Raw genomic sequence first — 15,020 nt, forward strand, 5'->3', positions numbered from 1 at the left:
AAACTCAAACCAACAGTTCTCTTCTCTTTTTGACATAGAGTCGCATGGGGTTTATACAGCTGTTCTCTTCTCTTTCAACAATTTTATGTTTCCAACTATATGACTGGTTGTACTTACAGTGACAAGCTGACAACTCATAAGGAAAATTGTTAGGAGTAAAAGGCTGTCGCTCGTCTAAATCAAGCACGAGAGGTGCTCGATCTTATAAACTCACTCACACAATCTGCTTGAATAAAATGCACCAAGGGATTACCCAACAAATCTGGAATGAAACTCTCGAATAATTATGAAGAAGGATTACATAACATGAATGGAAAGAAAAGAAAACAAAAATATAAATCCTCCGCAGAGGCCTACGGCACGCACAGCTACTGCCGTCCTAAACTGATCTCACTTCCAAGATGATTTCTCTCTCCTAAGAATCTCAATATTTATAGACGATTAATGCAGCTAAACAAATCAAATAACAAGCTTAACAAGATTGCCTATATCTTCTCCCATATCTTCTCTTGAACAAACTAACCAATCAGCTAGATTTGTGGAGCTATCCTGCTGGCACTCACTTGGCTAGACTATCCGTATCAAAAATCCAGGTAACTTACAAGAGAGGAGAGATGAGAAGAACTCAATTATGACGTTGAGCCAAAAAATGGAACTGCACAACTTGCCTGTTCAGATAATTAAAAGAGGCATGCATACAGCTAGAGAGTGTTGGCTGTTGAGCAGTTCACCAGTTCCACATAATTGCAGAGTTCCAGAATATATGAAAGAGGCACTGCATTCTCCATGGCACCTTAAAATTGAATCTTATGTTATGGTGTAAATGGCCTTTACAGCAATGCTAATCAATGTGTTACACTAAGTCAGGAATTTCGAAATGAGACGTTTAAGCCCGTCTCGATTTTGGCTATTTCATGTATTCACAGGATAATTTTTACACTGCCTTGTTCATAATAAATAAAACAAGTTAAGTTAAATGCAAACTTGGATAAACTAACCACACTACCACAGTCTAACCTACTTTTCCATATTAGTATCACGTGCACGATACATTTTAGCTAAAATCTATCTAAACATGTGAAAGATACTGCACCTTTATCTGAATGCTAGCGCAGTCTGATAGTCTCGTTGGGAAGTATAACATTAGGATTGCGAATATGTGGATTGAGTGCAGCAAGGTCCTTCCACTTTGCACCTGTTCCATGGACACGAGAAGAGATGCTCCATAGTGTATCTCCAGGCTGCACTGTTGTAGTAGATGAGGAAGAAGCAGGGCTTGAATTCTTTACAACAGCCTTTGACTTCATTAGTGGATGCTTGTTCTTCTTCCCCATTCCGTTTCCAAGCAACCAACGGGACCCAGACTGTTGTTGATTTTGGGAACCCCATAACTTCTTTTTACCCTGTTCCATTTTCAAACCTGCAACATGCACCTCGTTGATTTTATATTGAGGAATCAGCTCTTCTTCACGATTTATGCTTTCTGTTTGCGTTCCAGTAATGTTCTCATTTGTCGCAGTCCTCGACTCCTTTTCCTCTTCACTAGAGTTCCTTGCTAGAGGAACTGTTCTATAGATTTTAGGCCTCGGTGGGACAAACACTCTCTCCACTTGTATAAGAGCGAGCATTGGATTTCCCACAGGCTCATAGTTCCGCAACGGATCATGCAGCTGTACCATCAGTGCAACAGTGAAAATATTGCCCAACAAACCATACTTCCTACCTCTGCCTCGTCTCTTCTCCCCCTTTGATTTTCCACGAAACAAATCCAAAGAAGTAGCACGATGAGCTGCTAGCAATCTAGAGGTCCGCTCGGTGACAAGATCATCATCATCAATTTCACCAGAATCAAGTTTCATCCATTCATCAAGTGTAAGAGAAAGACTCATCAATCCGTCAACATTGTCACATTTGTCTTTAATATCCAGCAATTGCAATCCACCAGCCCCATCAAGTCCTATGGTTCCACTGATATCAACGCTCTTTCCCTTCAGGGCTGAAAGTTCACCAAAAGATTGTGTGCTAATATTTGAAGGCGCATCCTCATCTGTCATACCAGATTGTACTCTCAAGCCCTCAATAGAAAGAGCTTCAATCTTATCCATTGCAGATGGAGCGAGATCCTCTAAAGACACGTACTCTGTATCAGCACCCAGCAATGTAGAACCACACTTGCCTAACCCTTGGCCAGAGGATGTTCCTTCACCCCTCTTTTCCCCATTACATATATTTTGCATAATTTCAAATTCATCTTTAGATAAACCTTGCCTGTAACAGGAATGCATGTATCAATTAAACTATAAAGGAATCAAAACTTCTCAGGAAAACGAAATCACAAAAATGGCATATACTAATGCACATGCAGTAACTACAGACCTCTCCAAACCGGGTGCAGCTTCCCATGCTATTTGTTGAATTGTCTTGCCAGTTATATCTTCCAAAGGCATCAATTTGTTTGCTTGCATGGATAGCTTCTCAATTCCCATAGCAGCCAGACCCTGAAGTATGTCCATTACGCCAGACCCCATTTCTGCAGGGACAACCACTGGACTAGATGCCTGCATTATTAAGCTCCCTCCACCTTTTGCATTCCTGAAAAGGGCGGGATTCATTGAGCGCAAAAACCCTCCATTTTTAGTTTGCAGAAAGGGACCCAAACCTTCTGAAACAAGCTGCTGATCAAGATCCTTTGGAGGTAAGCCAACTGGGTTACGAAACCCATCAGATTTACTAGATGGAGAATGTTGAAATGCCTTCTCATTCATGCCCCAGTCACGCATTAAAGCTTCAGTTTCCAAATCCTCTAACCTTGAGGCTCTTCTACTGGATACATTTGACTCCATCTGAGATGTCTCCCGGAAATCTTCCAGTATTGATGACTGATAGAAGTCATTAGACATAGCTTCCCAGACAGACCCTGTTGGAACATCACTGACACTCTCCATTGGATCATCCTCAATATCAAAGTTGAGTATACCCCCATTGGCAAGAGCATCCCTCTCAAATTCCCTTAGAAGGCGTTCTCTTGGTGAGTCAGGCTCACTTGTAGAGCTCAAAAATGGACTGGACTCTACATTCAGCATTTTTAAGAAATCATTGGCTACTGAGTCAGTAATATCATCCATGTTAGGTGGTTTCTCCTTTAAGAAACTGTCTTCAAATGGAGCTTCACTTTCATCCTCCTGAGAATCTAGTTCCTCATTCATTAAATCCGAAGCGTAACTCAGTGCCATCTCCAGTTCTTTCATTAGTGATTCTTTGGACAGCACAGCATTCTCTTTCTTTGAAGAACTGCATGTTCTTATTGACTGCTCGTGCTTTCGGTAAACAGTGTCATTGGCGGAGGGATGAAGGATATCCTCCTTATTGAGGGTTACCTCCACAATGCCATCAGTTTCCGTAACCTCTCCAGAAGCCAGAACAACTTTACAAAGATCCTCTTCTGATCTCATGTGCTCCCTAGTGAACTCTTCTATCCCCTTCTCTGTGACAGCAAACTCACCAGTTTCCCACTGAGTTTCAGTATTTTTCTCATCAGCATCAGGAGGTTTAAATGAATTCACTTTACAGGAGTGAAGATGTGATGGAAATGGATCTGTGTCTAACTTATTTTCAACTGAAGCATTTGGCATCTCTTCATCCAGTTTCTGATAAAGTTCATTGACTGATTGATACAGTTCTGAAGTTGGCATCGGCAAGATTTCATGAAGCTCCTTTATATCTTCTTCAGACTGCTTTAAGGTATCCAGAGTAGCAGGAAGACTCCCCACTCTACGAAGGATTAGATCATTCTTGAGATGAGACTGATCCACAAAAGATTCTGTCATCGCCCTATTCTCTCGTAGGTTCAGGATGCCAGGAGTATTGTTTTTGCTTGAAGGTGCCCTATTATTTCCTACTACAATGTAGCCAAAACTGACATTCATTGTTGCACCTCCTGCTTTACCTGATAGCCTGAAACTAGTCGCCCACTTCCCTGAGCTCTTTTCATCTTCCAATTCCTCTAATGTTAGAGGTAGCAATCTTGTCAAATCTATATGACGCTTCCCCAAATCAAGCTCAGGGGCATTGTAAACAGAAGCATACAACAAGTAATTTTTTGCCTCATACTTGGCCAAATTCTTAGTAGTGCCCCTGGAAACATTTACAGAACAAGAATGAATAAGCTCCTCCTCAAAATTAGCTACCCCTTCATGAACTATATTCGGGGATGTCATCAGCTCACCATCCTGCCTCTTCCAATGCACAACGAGACAAACATCATCAAATAGGCTTGGTAGACCCTCAATCGAATGGACTAGGAGTGAGAAATGACAACTGAACCTTCGGTTTCGACCAGAGGTCCATGCCTTTAGGCCTTTCCAACTCCAAATTGAAGGCTTCTTTTCTTTCTCCTTAGCTTTCTCCGCCTTGATTTTATGCTCGGGCATAGGCGATTCTCTAACAGCCTCCGATCTATAAGCATCCGACGAGCTAGAAAGCCTATGCTGTTGTCTATCCGCAAACAAGGCTTTGCTTATGAGTTCAAGGTCATTTGCGAATCTTCCAGTTTGTGAAACCTCATCAATTTTCTTTCTGCCATCTGCTTTCGACAACATTGTCTCCTCACAACCTGAAATTAAGAAGGCGATTTTGAAGATTATGAACCTATTTTCAACACTGACATAAATCCATGATTGCATCCGCAATACAATCCGTTGAAAAAATAGGATAAAACATGAGAAAAAATCAAAATTCCCTAATTCAGATCGAAAAATGTATGTTGAGTAAGGAAATATATTAATGAAGTCGAGCGCATGAATTAATTCATAGGTTTCATTTCATCGTCAACGGATAAACGCATAAGTTACGAAAAGCATATCCCTCAACTTATTCCGCTTTTCACTACCAAAAAACATGAAGAGCGAAAGCAAATCAGAAGAGAATTGAGGAATCTTACCTCTTGCAGCTGAAGAAATTTGGGAGCCAAATCCAGCGCTCTCTCTCTCTCTCTCTCTCTCTCTCCCCTCTCTATTTTGGCGTGAGCATGCTCGATTCAAAGTTGAAATTATACGACAGCTTAGTGATTTTTCAAATTAAATATAAATATATCAAAATTATATTTATGGAATAATCCAACTAGAAAATATTATGATAAACGATTGGTGCTTCGTAGGTAGATAACAGTATGATTTTTAAGTTTAGTTAATAGTACTATTAAATATCTTACTAATTTAAATTTATTCATTGACAAAATTATTCATTTTCTGTCAATTACTGCCAATTAGTAGTACTATATTATTTTGAAATTGGAACAAAGAAAAGTTATATACTACTCCCTCCGTCCCAATTTAATTGTCACTCTTTTTCATTTCGGGTTCATCCTAACTTAATTGTCACACTTCATTTTTACTATAAAAATAGTAAATACGTCACACATTCCACTAACCCACTCCACTCACATTTTATTATAAAATCAATATAAAAACGTGGGTCATATGCCACTAACTTTTCCAACAAACTTTTCTTTACATATCTTAAAATCCGTGTTCACTCCAAGAATGACAATTAAGTTGGGACGAAGAGAGTACTATATTATTTTGAAATTAGAACAAAGAAAAGTTATTTTCCATTTATCAATATCATAGTGTGAGAAACATCACTCAAATATGGGGATTTTTTGAAAATCAAGTTCAAATTTCGTACCATAAACTATCATTGCTCTATTTGAAGTGATGGAGAATACATAATTTAATCACTCAAAAAAAAGAGTATACATAATTAAAAAAAATATATAATTAAGCCACAAATGAAATTAATAGGAGTAAGAAATAAAGCGCAAATTTTTATCGTGTGGATAAGTGGTAGGAGTATTAATAATTGAAGTAGGTAGGAATTGACTGTCAGCTTAGGATGACCAAGCTATTCTATTAGTGGTGGGTTAATAATAATGTTACACATATTATTAATTTCTAACAATCATAATATAGACAAATTATGCAACGCATGTCATGCTTTTGAATAACAGGCAATATAAAAGTATCCATTTTTGTCAGATATGGCCAGCCATATAAATACATAAATAAAATGTTGTAGATAATTTTTTTAATTTTATACATTAAGTGTATTATTTTTTGGTTTCAAACAAAATGCTTTGGATACAAATTAATTATTTTTTATTAAATTTAGCGGTCAAATATTTTTTTTTATCAAATTAATGATGTATTTATGAATCTAATTAGCTAGATTAACCTATCTAATTCAATATTAAAATTTATAAAAATTCTTTAAGAAAAATATTAAAAATCATAAAATATTTTTTTACATATAATAAAAATATTTAAAAAATTATCTAGAATAAAAATAAAATTGAATTGAAATTTATAAAATATTCACAAATGTAATTTTTATTATAGGTAAAAAAAATATACTAGGTAAGATATTTTATCAATTTTAATTTAATTTAATTTTTATAAAATATTTCATAAATTATACTCCCTCCGTCCCGGACTACTTGCACTTATTTCCTTTCTGGGCGTCCCAAGTTATTTGCACTATTTCCATTTTTAGTAAAAATTTTCACCTACAGCCGTAATATTTGACTTTGCTATACACTCATTCCTTAATCTCCGTGCCAAAAATGAAACGTGCGAGTAGTGCGGGACGGAGGGAGTAATTTTTACTATTGACTAATGTTATTTTTGCAATCAAAATGTCACCCACAAGTGTATGGGGTATAATAGGTTTTGGTTTTCTTAAACTAAAAGCAAAGAGTAAACACTCAACTAAAGACAATTAACTAAGTAAAGCAAGTAAAATATGGTTTTCACACAAATTGGGAAAGGATATGGAAATGGATCCGTTAGAATGGATCAAGGATGTCAACTATCTAAGGGTCGTGCTCATCTATTGGGCCTTAAGTGTGGTTAGGAAAGTCGGAAAGGTTGGTTAGACCCCCTCTCGGGTGCATCTAACACGTGGATCAATCTCTAGAGTAAGAGTCTCCTCCATACAATTCGAGATTGACTCCCTAAAACAACGGACTCGTGCCCTCTCTCTAGCTCATGCATCTCTCGATCACATGTAATGCACAGAGTTGTTGATTACAGTGACGGAACCACACAGTGTCAAGCCCCCGCGTCAGAGGGGGCTTAGCCGGCTACGCCTAGAAGAAGACAATTAGGCTTATTTATTTTGGGCCATTTAATTTATTGTTGGGCTCTTTTCAATGTTGGCCTTATAACTTAATAAACTAATAATGCTAGCTCTAAGCCCTTGACGCATTTAACCCAAATCCTCATAGATAGTTCACGCCTAGAGGCTAGAAATTTGCGAGACAATGCCCGCTACGCTTGCCGCCGCTGCCGGAGTTCTGCAGCCGCGCCTTTCGTCGATTTCGGATAAGAATTGATGGTCGATGGGTGATGTATCGGGCTGGGAAATCTAGCAAAGATTTTGGTTTCTACCTCAAGAGATAAAGCTTTCTCTTTGGTGTACAGTTTGATTGAGTTGACACTGATTCTGCCGGTTGCAACAGCTTCTGCCGAGAGAGTATTTTCTTCTATGAAACTTATCAAGATAGATTTGTGAAATAGAATGGGAGACGAATGAATGAATGATATCTTAGTTGTATACATCAAGAGGGGAATTTTTTAAAAGAGTGAACTACATAAAATGACTCTGACGTTTCCATTTGTTTCACTCCAGACCTCTGACTAAAAAACATATCGCCACATGCCTCTGACCTTTAACATAATCACAAATCAGATATTTGTAGCCATTTTTCGGACTAAAAGGCCCTTATGCCTTGAAGGGCATTTCAGTCAATTTGCGGCTTGTTGCAAGCCTACTCTGCTCTGATGCTGCACTTTTGCAGACAATAGGTTGCACCTTTGTCAACTCAAATTTGATGTTCCACATACTGCCGTGTTCATACCTCTATAGTTAGAGTGTTTGAATTAATTTCTCTTCTTCCTTCTCCCACTTCACTTCCTTCTCTCACTGTAATTCAACATTCAATTCATTCGTCGTTTGAACTCTACAGTATACTCTGTTGTAAGATCCCAATTTATGTAATTTATTCTCTCACACTGAAATTCGTCCGTCGCCTGGGGATTTTTATTGGGTCGTATTTGCAGCGGAATTTGGTTGTATTCGAAGTAGGATTTATGTTTGTTTGGCTGGGTCGAGGTTTGTTTTTGGGATTTCATTTCAAATTAAAGTTGATGTTTGGATTAATCGGTGTAATTCCCTCTACATTTTAAGGATATGAAACTACGTTCTATTCTCTCACCTCAATTCATCCATCCCCCCATTTTCTTTCGTCTGATGCGTGTACTAATTTGTCAATTCATTTTTCAATTCAATCTCTGTTGTAGCTGAGCTTGAGATCGCGATGTTTGTTGCACTCCGATCCATTTGGGTAGATTTTGTTGCTGAATTGGGGTGGATTTTGTAGCTGAAGCTGGCTGTATTCAATTTAGGGGTTATGTGTGTTCGGCTGTGGGGTGCAATTTTTTTGGGAAATTAATTTCATAAATAATGACATATAACTTTAATATGTTTGGGTTTGAATTTCCAATTCAGGCCGCTCTTGCAATGTCGTCTTCAAGTTCGGAATCGTTCGGGTCAAGTTTCAATTAGGATTGGCCTTGTCCACCGATTGTTCTCTGTAGTCACGATGTCGCGGCTGAGCTTGTGACATCTAGGACGACGGCTAATCCTGGTTGACGTTACTATCGGTGTCCATTCTGGAAGGAAGATGATTGCAGATTCTTCTGTTGGTTTGATGCGGGTCTATCGCCAAGCCAAGACACTTACTTTCAACGAATCAAGCTCGAACGAGATAGGTTTGAAGAACAACTTCGATGCAAGAGTATTGTGCATGGTGATCTTGAAGACAAATACCGCATGAAAAGTGACGAATGTGAAGATCTGAAGGGAAAATTGAGCATGAAGACTGAGGAGTGTGCAGGTCTTAATTTAGAAATTTTTAGAACCAAAAAAACGTCCTGAATGCTGAAAATTGTACTTCATCCGTCCCCGAATAAGAGTCGCTAATTTCTATTTTGGGTCGTCCCCCATTAAGAGTTACTCTTCATTTTTTACCATAAATGGTAGTAGGCCCCACATTCCACTAACTCACTCCACTCACATTTGATTATAAAACTAATATAAAAATATGGGTCCCACATTCCACTAACTTTTTCAACCAACTTTTCTCTAAATTTCTTAAAACTCATGCTCGGTCAAAGAGCGACTCCTACTAGGGGACGGAGGGAGTAATATTGTGTTTATGCTTTGTAATTATTTTCCTAAAGTAATGGTAACACTTTTTTTTCTTCAAGCAATAAGATGGGAATTTTGGTACTAAACATTTGAAGTGGATTGAAGTTCCACTGTAAGTATATCCCAACAATAAGTTTCACACAGCCGAATGGAGTTCCCGCATGCATAGGTTCATTAAAGTGTTCACTTTGAAGTTTTAGTTTTAGTTTATAATCACGAATGAAGTACGCATCTTCTGGTGAAAATACCACCATGCGTACAAAACTTTTGGTTGAATAACACACGACGTCCAAAACTTTCTGTGAAATACCACCATACGTACAAAGTTAACATATACAGTACAAGGGCCTTCTCATATAGCATATACCAAAAATCCATCATAATGTTGGATCCATAACATGGATCCATAACATGCATAGCAAATACAAGTGCATTCTCACGATGATCCATAACAATCACCGTAGGTAATATCTGAATAATGTTTGACAAAAAGGCTTCAAGCCACCATTGTTTACAAAACACAAACAAAAACCAACACCATTGTCTCCACTTTTAAGGTTTCCAAACTTGACAAGAGCGCGTATTCAACCCCGATCCCCTCGACGGCCATAGCGCTGCGGTTGAGTCCTGGTCCGGCATGTGCTAGGCCTTGGAACAGTGGTATTGGTCTACAACAAACAACAAACCAGTCAAATTGACTGGATTTTTAGGAAATGAAAAGTGAAAGCTTGATCTTGAATACTACCTCCTGACTTGACCGGGTAGACCGACGTGTGTTGGGCCTTGTAGCTGTAGGATTGGTCTACAACAAACAACAAACTAGTCAAATTGACTTGCAATGTTTATGAAATGAAAGAGATCTTGACTACTACCTCCTGGTTTGACTGCGGAGACCGACGTGTGCTAGGTCGTTCTCGCCGAGGTAGAGTGGTCTGTAACAAACAAACCATTAAAAAACATAATTAGCGGGTTGGGAAATCATATAATCATGATTAATAATAACAATACCTCTTCATTTTGAAACACGTTGGACGCCGCAGGCCTGTCACTACCGTCCGTTGTGGGTGGCGCACTGGTCTCACTGGGCTGTGAACTCTGTCCAACTTCGGTTCGGGCATCTACGCGGGGATCATTAGTGCATGTTCTTCGGTTATGCCCATCTTGTCCGCACCGACGACACCTGAGTACAAAGGTTCGTCGCAGAGACTCTGATCCATTCGCATGGTGACGAACCTGGGGTTCTTCACGCCTTAGTTTCTTTGGCCATCCACGTTGTCGCTTTGTCCTCGGGGGTGCCAGTTCAAATCCAACGTCAGAAGTCTTCGGCCAATTATTCATCCATTGATTGGGTAGATGACATTCTCGTACAGGAGCGTCATTGTGGACCGTAAATAATAGCGGGATACATAGTCTGCTACATCCTTCCCATTCTTGTTGATTGTAGCAATGGCGTGAGTGCATGGGATCCCAGTCAGCTGCCATAATCTGCAAGAGCAAGTAATGTCACGCATGTTCACTACATACTGGCCTGACAGTCCCGACACTTGGTACGAATCATCTCCGTTCCATGTTGATCTCCAAGAAGAAGCCCTCGTCAAATACTTATCCACGATCTCTTTGATAACGGGCGACAGTGTGTGATCGTATGTCTTGATCCATTGGCCTCTAATCTGTATCCTCTCCATCTGACTTGTCCGGATCTCCTCCAACATGGTGACAATGGCCAACTCGCAAGCAATTGCTATCTTCGAATTAAAGGTCTCGCATATATTGTTGAGGATAACATCACAACAAACATGCGGAGAGAAATAAGCCTTCACCCATTTTTCTTTAGGAGCAACGCCGAGTAGGTATTGATGTGCTTGGGGATATATAATCCGCACTGCATCCATTCGCTCCACATACTGTTCGGGGGTTGTACTCGACGCAAGCTCCCACAACATCTCCTTAAAATTCTCCCCGATGAATCTCTTCTTGAAGTTGTTGTATATGTGCTGCACACATAAGCGATGCTCGCTCTGTGGGAAATCCTCGAGGATGGCTTTTGCAAGACCCTACCAAATGTGGTTTCCCACAAATTAGTACAAGTATAAGCCATAACACAGACAAAAAATCTATAATCACACTCAAACTACTACTCTATAGGCCAAATCACAACTATAGTATTATTACTTCAAAAATCACAGTTGAAGTACACACATTTTACTGAAATCACATTACTCGTACCTTTTGCTGGTCAGACATGAAGACAAATCTTAGGGTATTCTCCTGTATGTGGAGGTCATCTGCCAGATAGCCGAGGAACCATTTCCACTGTTCGTAGCTCTCAACTCCATCACCGCCCACGCAATAGGCCACCAACCATTGTTTGGATCAATTCCCATGGCCATTATAAGTTGGCCTCTGTACATACCTAGCAAGAAACAGACATCCAAGAATATAATCGGACGGCAAAAACATATCCAACCTTTTTTCAACGGCCCGAGACAATTATAAAATCTCAAGAATCTCGGACCCACAACTTCAGGATCCCTGAAGTTCTCGTAGTGTATATGCACACTAGAGTCAGCGTGTGTCCGTTCCAATTCAGCTTTGTAGTCGAATAGTCTCCGATACTGTAGTTCTGCCTTGTCAAAAATACCTTCTAATGCACTGTCTCTTGCGCGGTACGCCTTCATCCTACCAACTTTGAGTCCGAACTCCTCATCAACGCACTGTCGTATAGCTGCCAACGGGATGTGGGGATTCGCTTTGATTTTCTCCATGTAACGCTCGACTAGCCACTTGGACGTCAGCCATCTCTGATCCAACACTTGAGAACATGTGTGAGCATGGTCTCTTTGCATATTCACTACCACAAAATCAGTATTGTTGTGGGCTTCGATCTTCCTTGCATAAACATACCACTCACATGACTTTCCCTTACAAATGGCACGAAGCCTTTTGCCATCATTCTTGGCTACATGTACACAGCGTATGGTCATTATCGCGTACTGGCGAATGACCTGATAGAAGAAATCTCGATCCTTAAAGAAATCACCAGGCTTCCGATTTGGCAGCTCATTTGTCAGCTTGAAGGGGGTGTACTTGATACCCTTTTTACGCAAGCCTTCCAAATCCTCTAGATCTTGGAGATCTTGTAGCTCATCAACTGCATCTGGCTCGCATAGAGGGTTTGTATATGACAAGTTCCCTTTCTCAACAATAGGGGAGAACTTTCGCTTTTTGTTGGACCCACCGCTGCCTTCACCGGGCTGCTGGCCAGACCCTTGTGCTTCGGTGTCTGGCTCCGCACTCCCTTGTTGTCCCACCCCCTCTGGGTGTTGTTGCTGACATAACGAATCGTAGTATGAGGTAAACATTTGTTCATCACGACACATGTTGGCCAACGAGATAAAATGGCCGACCTCATCACCATCATCATCGTCATTACTTCCCTCGTTATGAAGACGACATCCATCAGAAACATAATCGAACGACGGACAATAAACATCTTCCGCCACCTGATGGGGTTCATCTCCTACCACTGGTACGTGTTCTTCACAAGCTGGAGCTGACTCTTGCACTTGGGTGTCGGTGCCAGCGGCGGCCATGAACAATTCATGGGTAATGTCCTCAATGATTGGAAAGAAATCATTGTCTACCCGTATGTCTGGCTGTGGCTGACTACCACCGTCCAATACCGGTCGGTACACATCTTCATCTGCAAATGCTCCTGGCCCAACCGAATCTGGTTGGTGAACTACAGATTCGGACTCAGTCGCAGGTTCAGCGACATCGACAATCCGATTGGAATCGTCAACTAATGAAGATCTAACTACATCCTGCAAAGTGCAATATCACAAATGCAGGACTAAATTACAAACGAGAACTAAATCACAAATGAGGTACTAAATCAATATGTAAATCACACAAGTCATTACCTCTTGTACGTGTGCATGGGAGTCTCCACCTCCAGCTTCTGCTTCTCCAACATAGTCTACTACACATATTTCTGCTATAAATTCCACGTCAGGTATTGATACTTCTCCAATCTCACAGACCGGAGCTTCAGGGGATACGGCTTCAAATGCTTTCGCCAAATTTTGCCTGGCTACCTCCACGTCCCTCTTCCTCTGAGCACGATCATCTTCTAAACTTTTCGTAAGATATTCATCGAACTCTACATCCCTATCATACCAGCCAATCATTAAAGGCTCATGCCGTTGCCCTTGAAACTCACACCGTTGCCTCCTCTTCGGTCTAGGCTTTTGCCTTGGCACATTCGGTGTGGCTTTTTCAATCTATTCAATAATGACTCCTGGGGGTTTAGACGCCCTGAAACTAAGAAGCTCTTGCGCTTCATCCTTCATTTTTTTCAGTATGGCTTGAGCCCGGGTTATCTCCACAACGTAGATGTGAACTAACTTTGTCGTTGTAGACGCCACTTTGAAGAAATCCTTCAGATGTGTTTCCTCAACAATGGGCAACAACGGGCCTCCGATTAAAACCCATGCGCAGTCATGACTGTACTTTGGATCACAGTAATAGAACTCACATATCATCTTCCTATCATACTTCAGTTTTAATACCATGCTCGAGAGGTCTATGAGCTGGAATTTGTCTATGTTACAGAAATCGAAGTATGTCAAATGCCCACCAACATACTTTTTCGCATCTTTCGTAGAGAAGAATGAACCTCCATGATGGAAAGCAACTGAAAACTTTCCACGTGCATCCCCTATTAAGGAGGACAATAAACGCACAATAAAAAATCAAACCAAAACAGTAAAAAAAATTCACAACGAAATCAAATTTTGGAGCCTGAATCACAAAATCAATATCCGGATGATCAAAAATCCTAAATCACAAACCGAGGATTAAAAGTTAACTTACTATATTCATCCTCTGGGACGAAAAAATCCAGTTCAGGATCTCGGATATCCCAGGTTTCTTCTTCCACATCTATGACCACTTGTGCATGTCTCGATGGTGGTCGGCAGTGTGGTGGCGATGGCGGGGGTGTTGGTTTCCTTTTACGGCGTGACGACGATGCGCCTGAGGATCCACTGCGCTTCCGTTTAGGCGCCATTCATGCAAGATAGTTTTTCACCGGGGGGTGCAGATAGAATGAAGAGTGAAAACAATGTTTCGCAATGGTTAGAATTTTAGGCAGGGTGGGATAACAAGGTATTTTTGGTAGAATTTTAGGCGGGGTAGAGGAGAGAAGGCCGAAAATAAGGCATGTGAAATTTTTGAAACTTATTTGATAATTCACGCAGGGAGTCCTCGATACGTGGCGTATTCATGTAGAATGGTCGTCTGAACCGCCGCTGTAGCACCATCATAACTGCCACAGCTGACGTGCGGCCCGTCAAATCACGCAGGTTGGCAGGCAGCATGCAGGGCCGCCACTGCAGACGCATGGTGTTATGACAATAATGCCCTTTTAGAGCTGAAGGGCCTTTTAGTCCGAAAAAACCTCATTTGTGATTATGTTAAAGGTCTGAGGCATGTGGCGATATTTTTTTTAGTCAGGGGTCTGGAGTGAAACAAATGGAAACGTCAGGGTCATTTTATGTAGTTCACTCTTTTTAAAAAAATGGAAATGAGACTATTCTTCGGCGATTTCAAGAAACGGCGACTCGTCAAAAATAGTTACTATCATTTAGTGTGTCCAAAAAGTTGAATCGAAAATAGACATTACATGTAAAATTAAATATTTTAATATTATATATATATTTTTAAATTTCAGCCACGGCTTGTTTAATTTT

The 15,020-nt window shown here is 40.4% G+C and overlaps 1 protein-coding gene across 1 annotated transcript; it reads right to left on the reverse strand.

Moving 5' to 3' along the window:
• Positions 1-870: 870 nt before the first annotated feature.
• On the reverse strand, positions 871-5,074 carry LOC121748787 (protein PLASTID MOVEMENT IMPAIRED 1-RELATED 1-like). Its single transcript, XM_042143308.1, has 3 exons — positions 4,940-5,074; positions 2,377-4,612; positions 871-2,268 (listed from the first exon to the last, which is right to left on the reverse strand). The coding sequence occupies exons 2-3, from the start codon at positions 4,596-4,598 to the stop codon at positions 1,107-1,109; spliced, it is 3,384 nt and encodes a 1,127-aa protein (XP_041999242.1). The 5' UTR covers positions 4,599-4,612; positions 4,940-5,074; the 3' UTR covers positions 871-1,106.
• Positions 5,075-15,020: the final 9,946 nt, after the last annotated feature.

This window comes from Salvia splendens, chromosome 9, assembly GCF_004379255.2.
Source record: "Salvia splendens isolate huo1 chromosome 9, SspV2, whole genome shotgun sequence".
NCBI classification, from domain to species: Eukaryota; Viridiplantae; Streptophyta; class Magnoliopsida; order Lamiales; family Lamiaceae; genus Salvia; species Salvia splendens.

What these genes read in the sequence shown, in the direction of transcription:
- LOC121748787 (XM_042143308.1), bottom strand. Translation starts at nt 4,598, where the DNA reads ATGTTGTCGAAAGCAGATGGCAGAAAGAAAATTGATGAGGTTTCACAA. An exon ending in GCTGCACCCGGTTTGGAGAG is followed by an intron (nt 2,269 to 2,376) that starts GTCTGTAGTTAC and finishes TTCCTGTTACAG; the next exon opens with GCAAGGTTTATCTAAAGATG.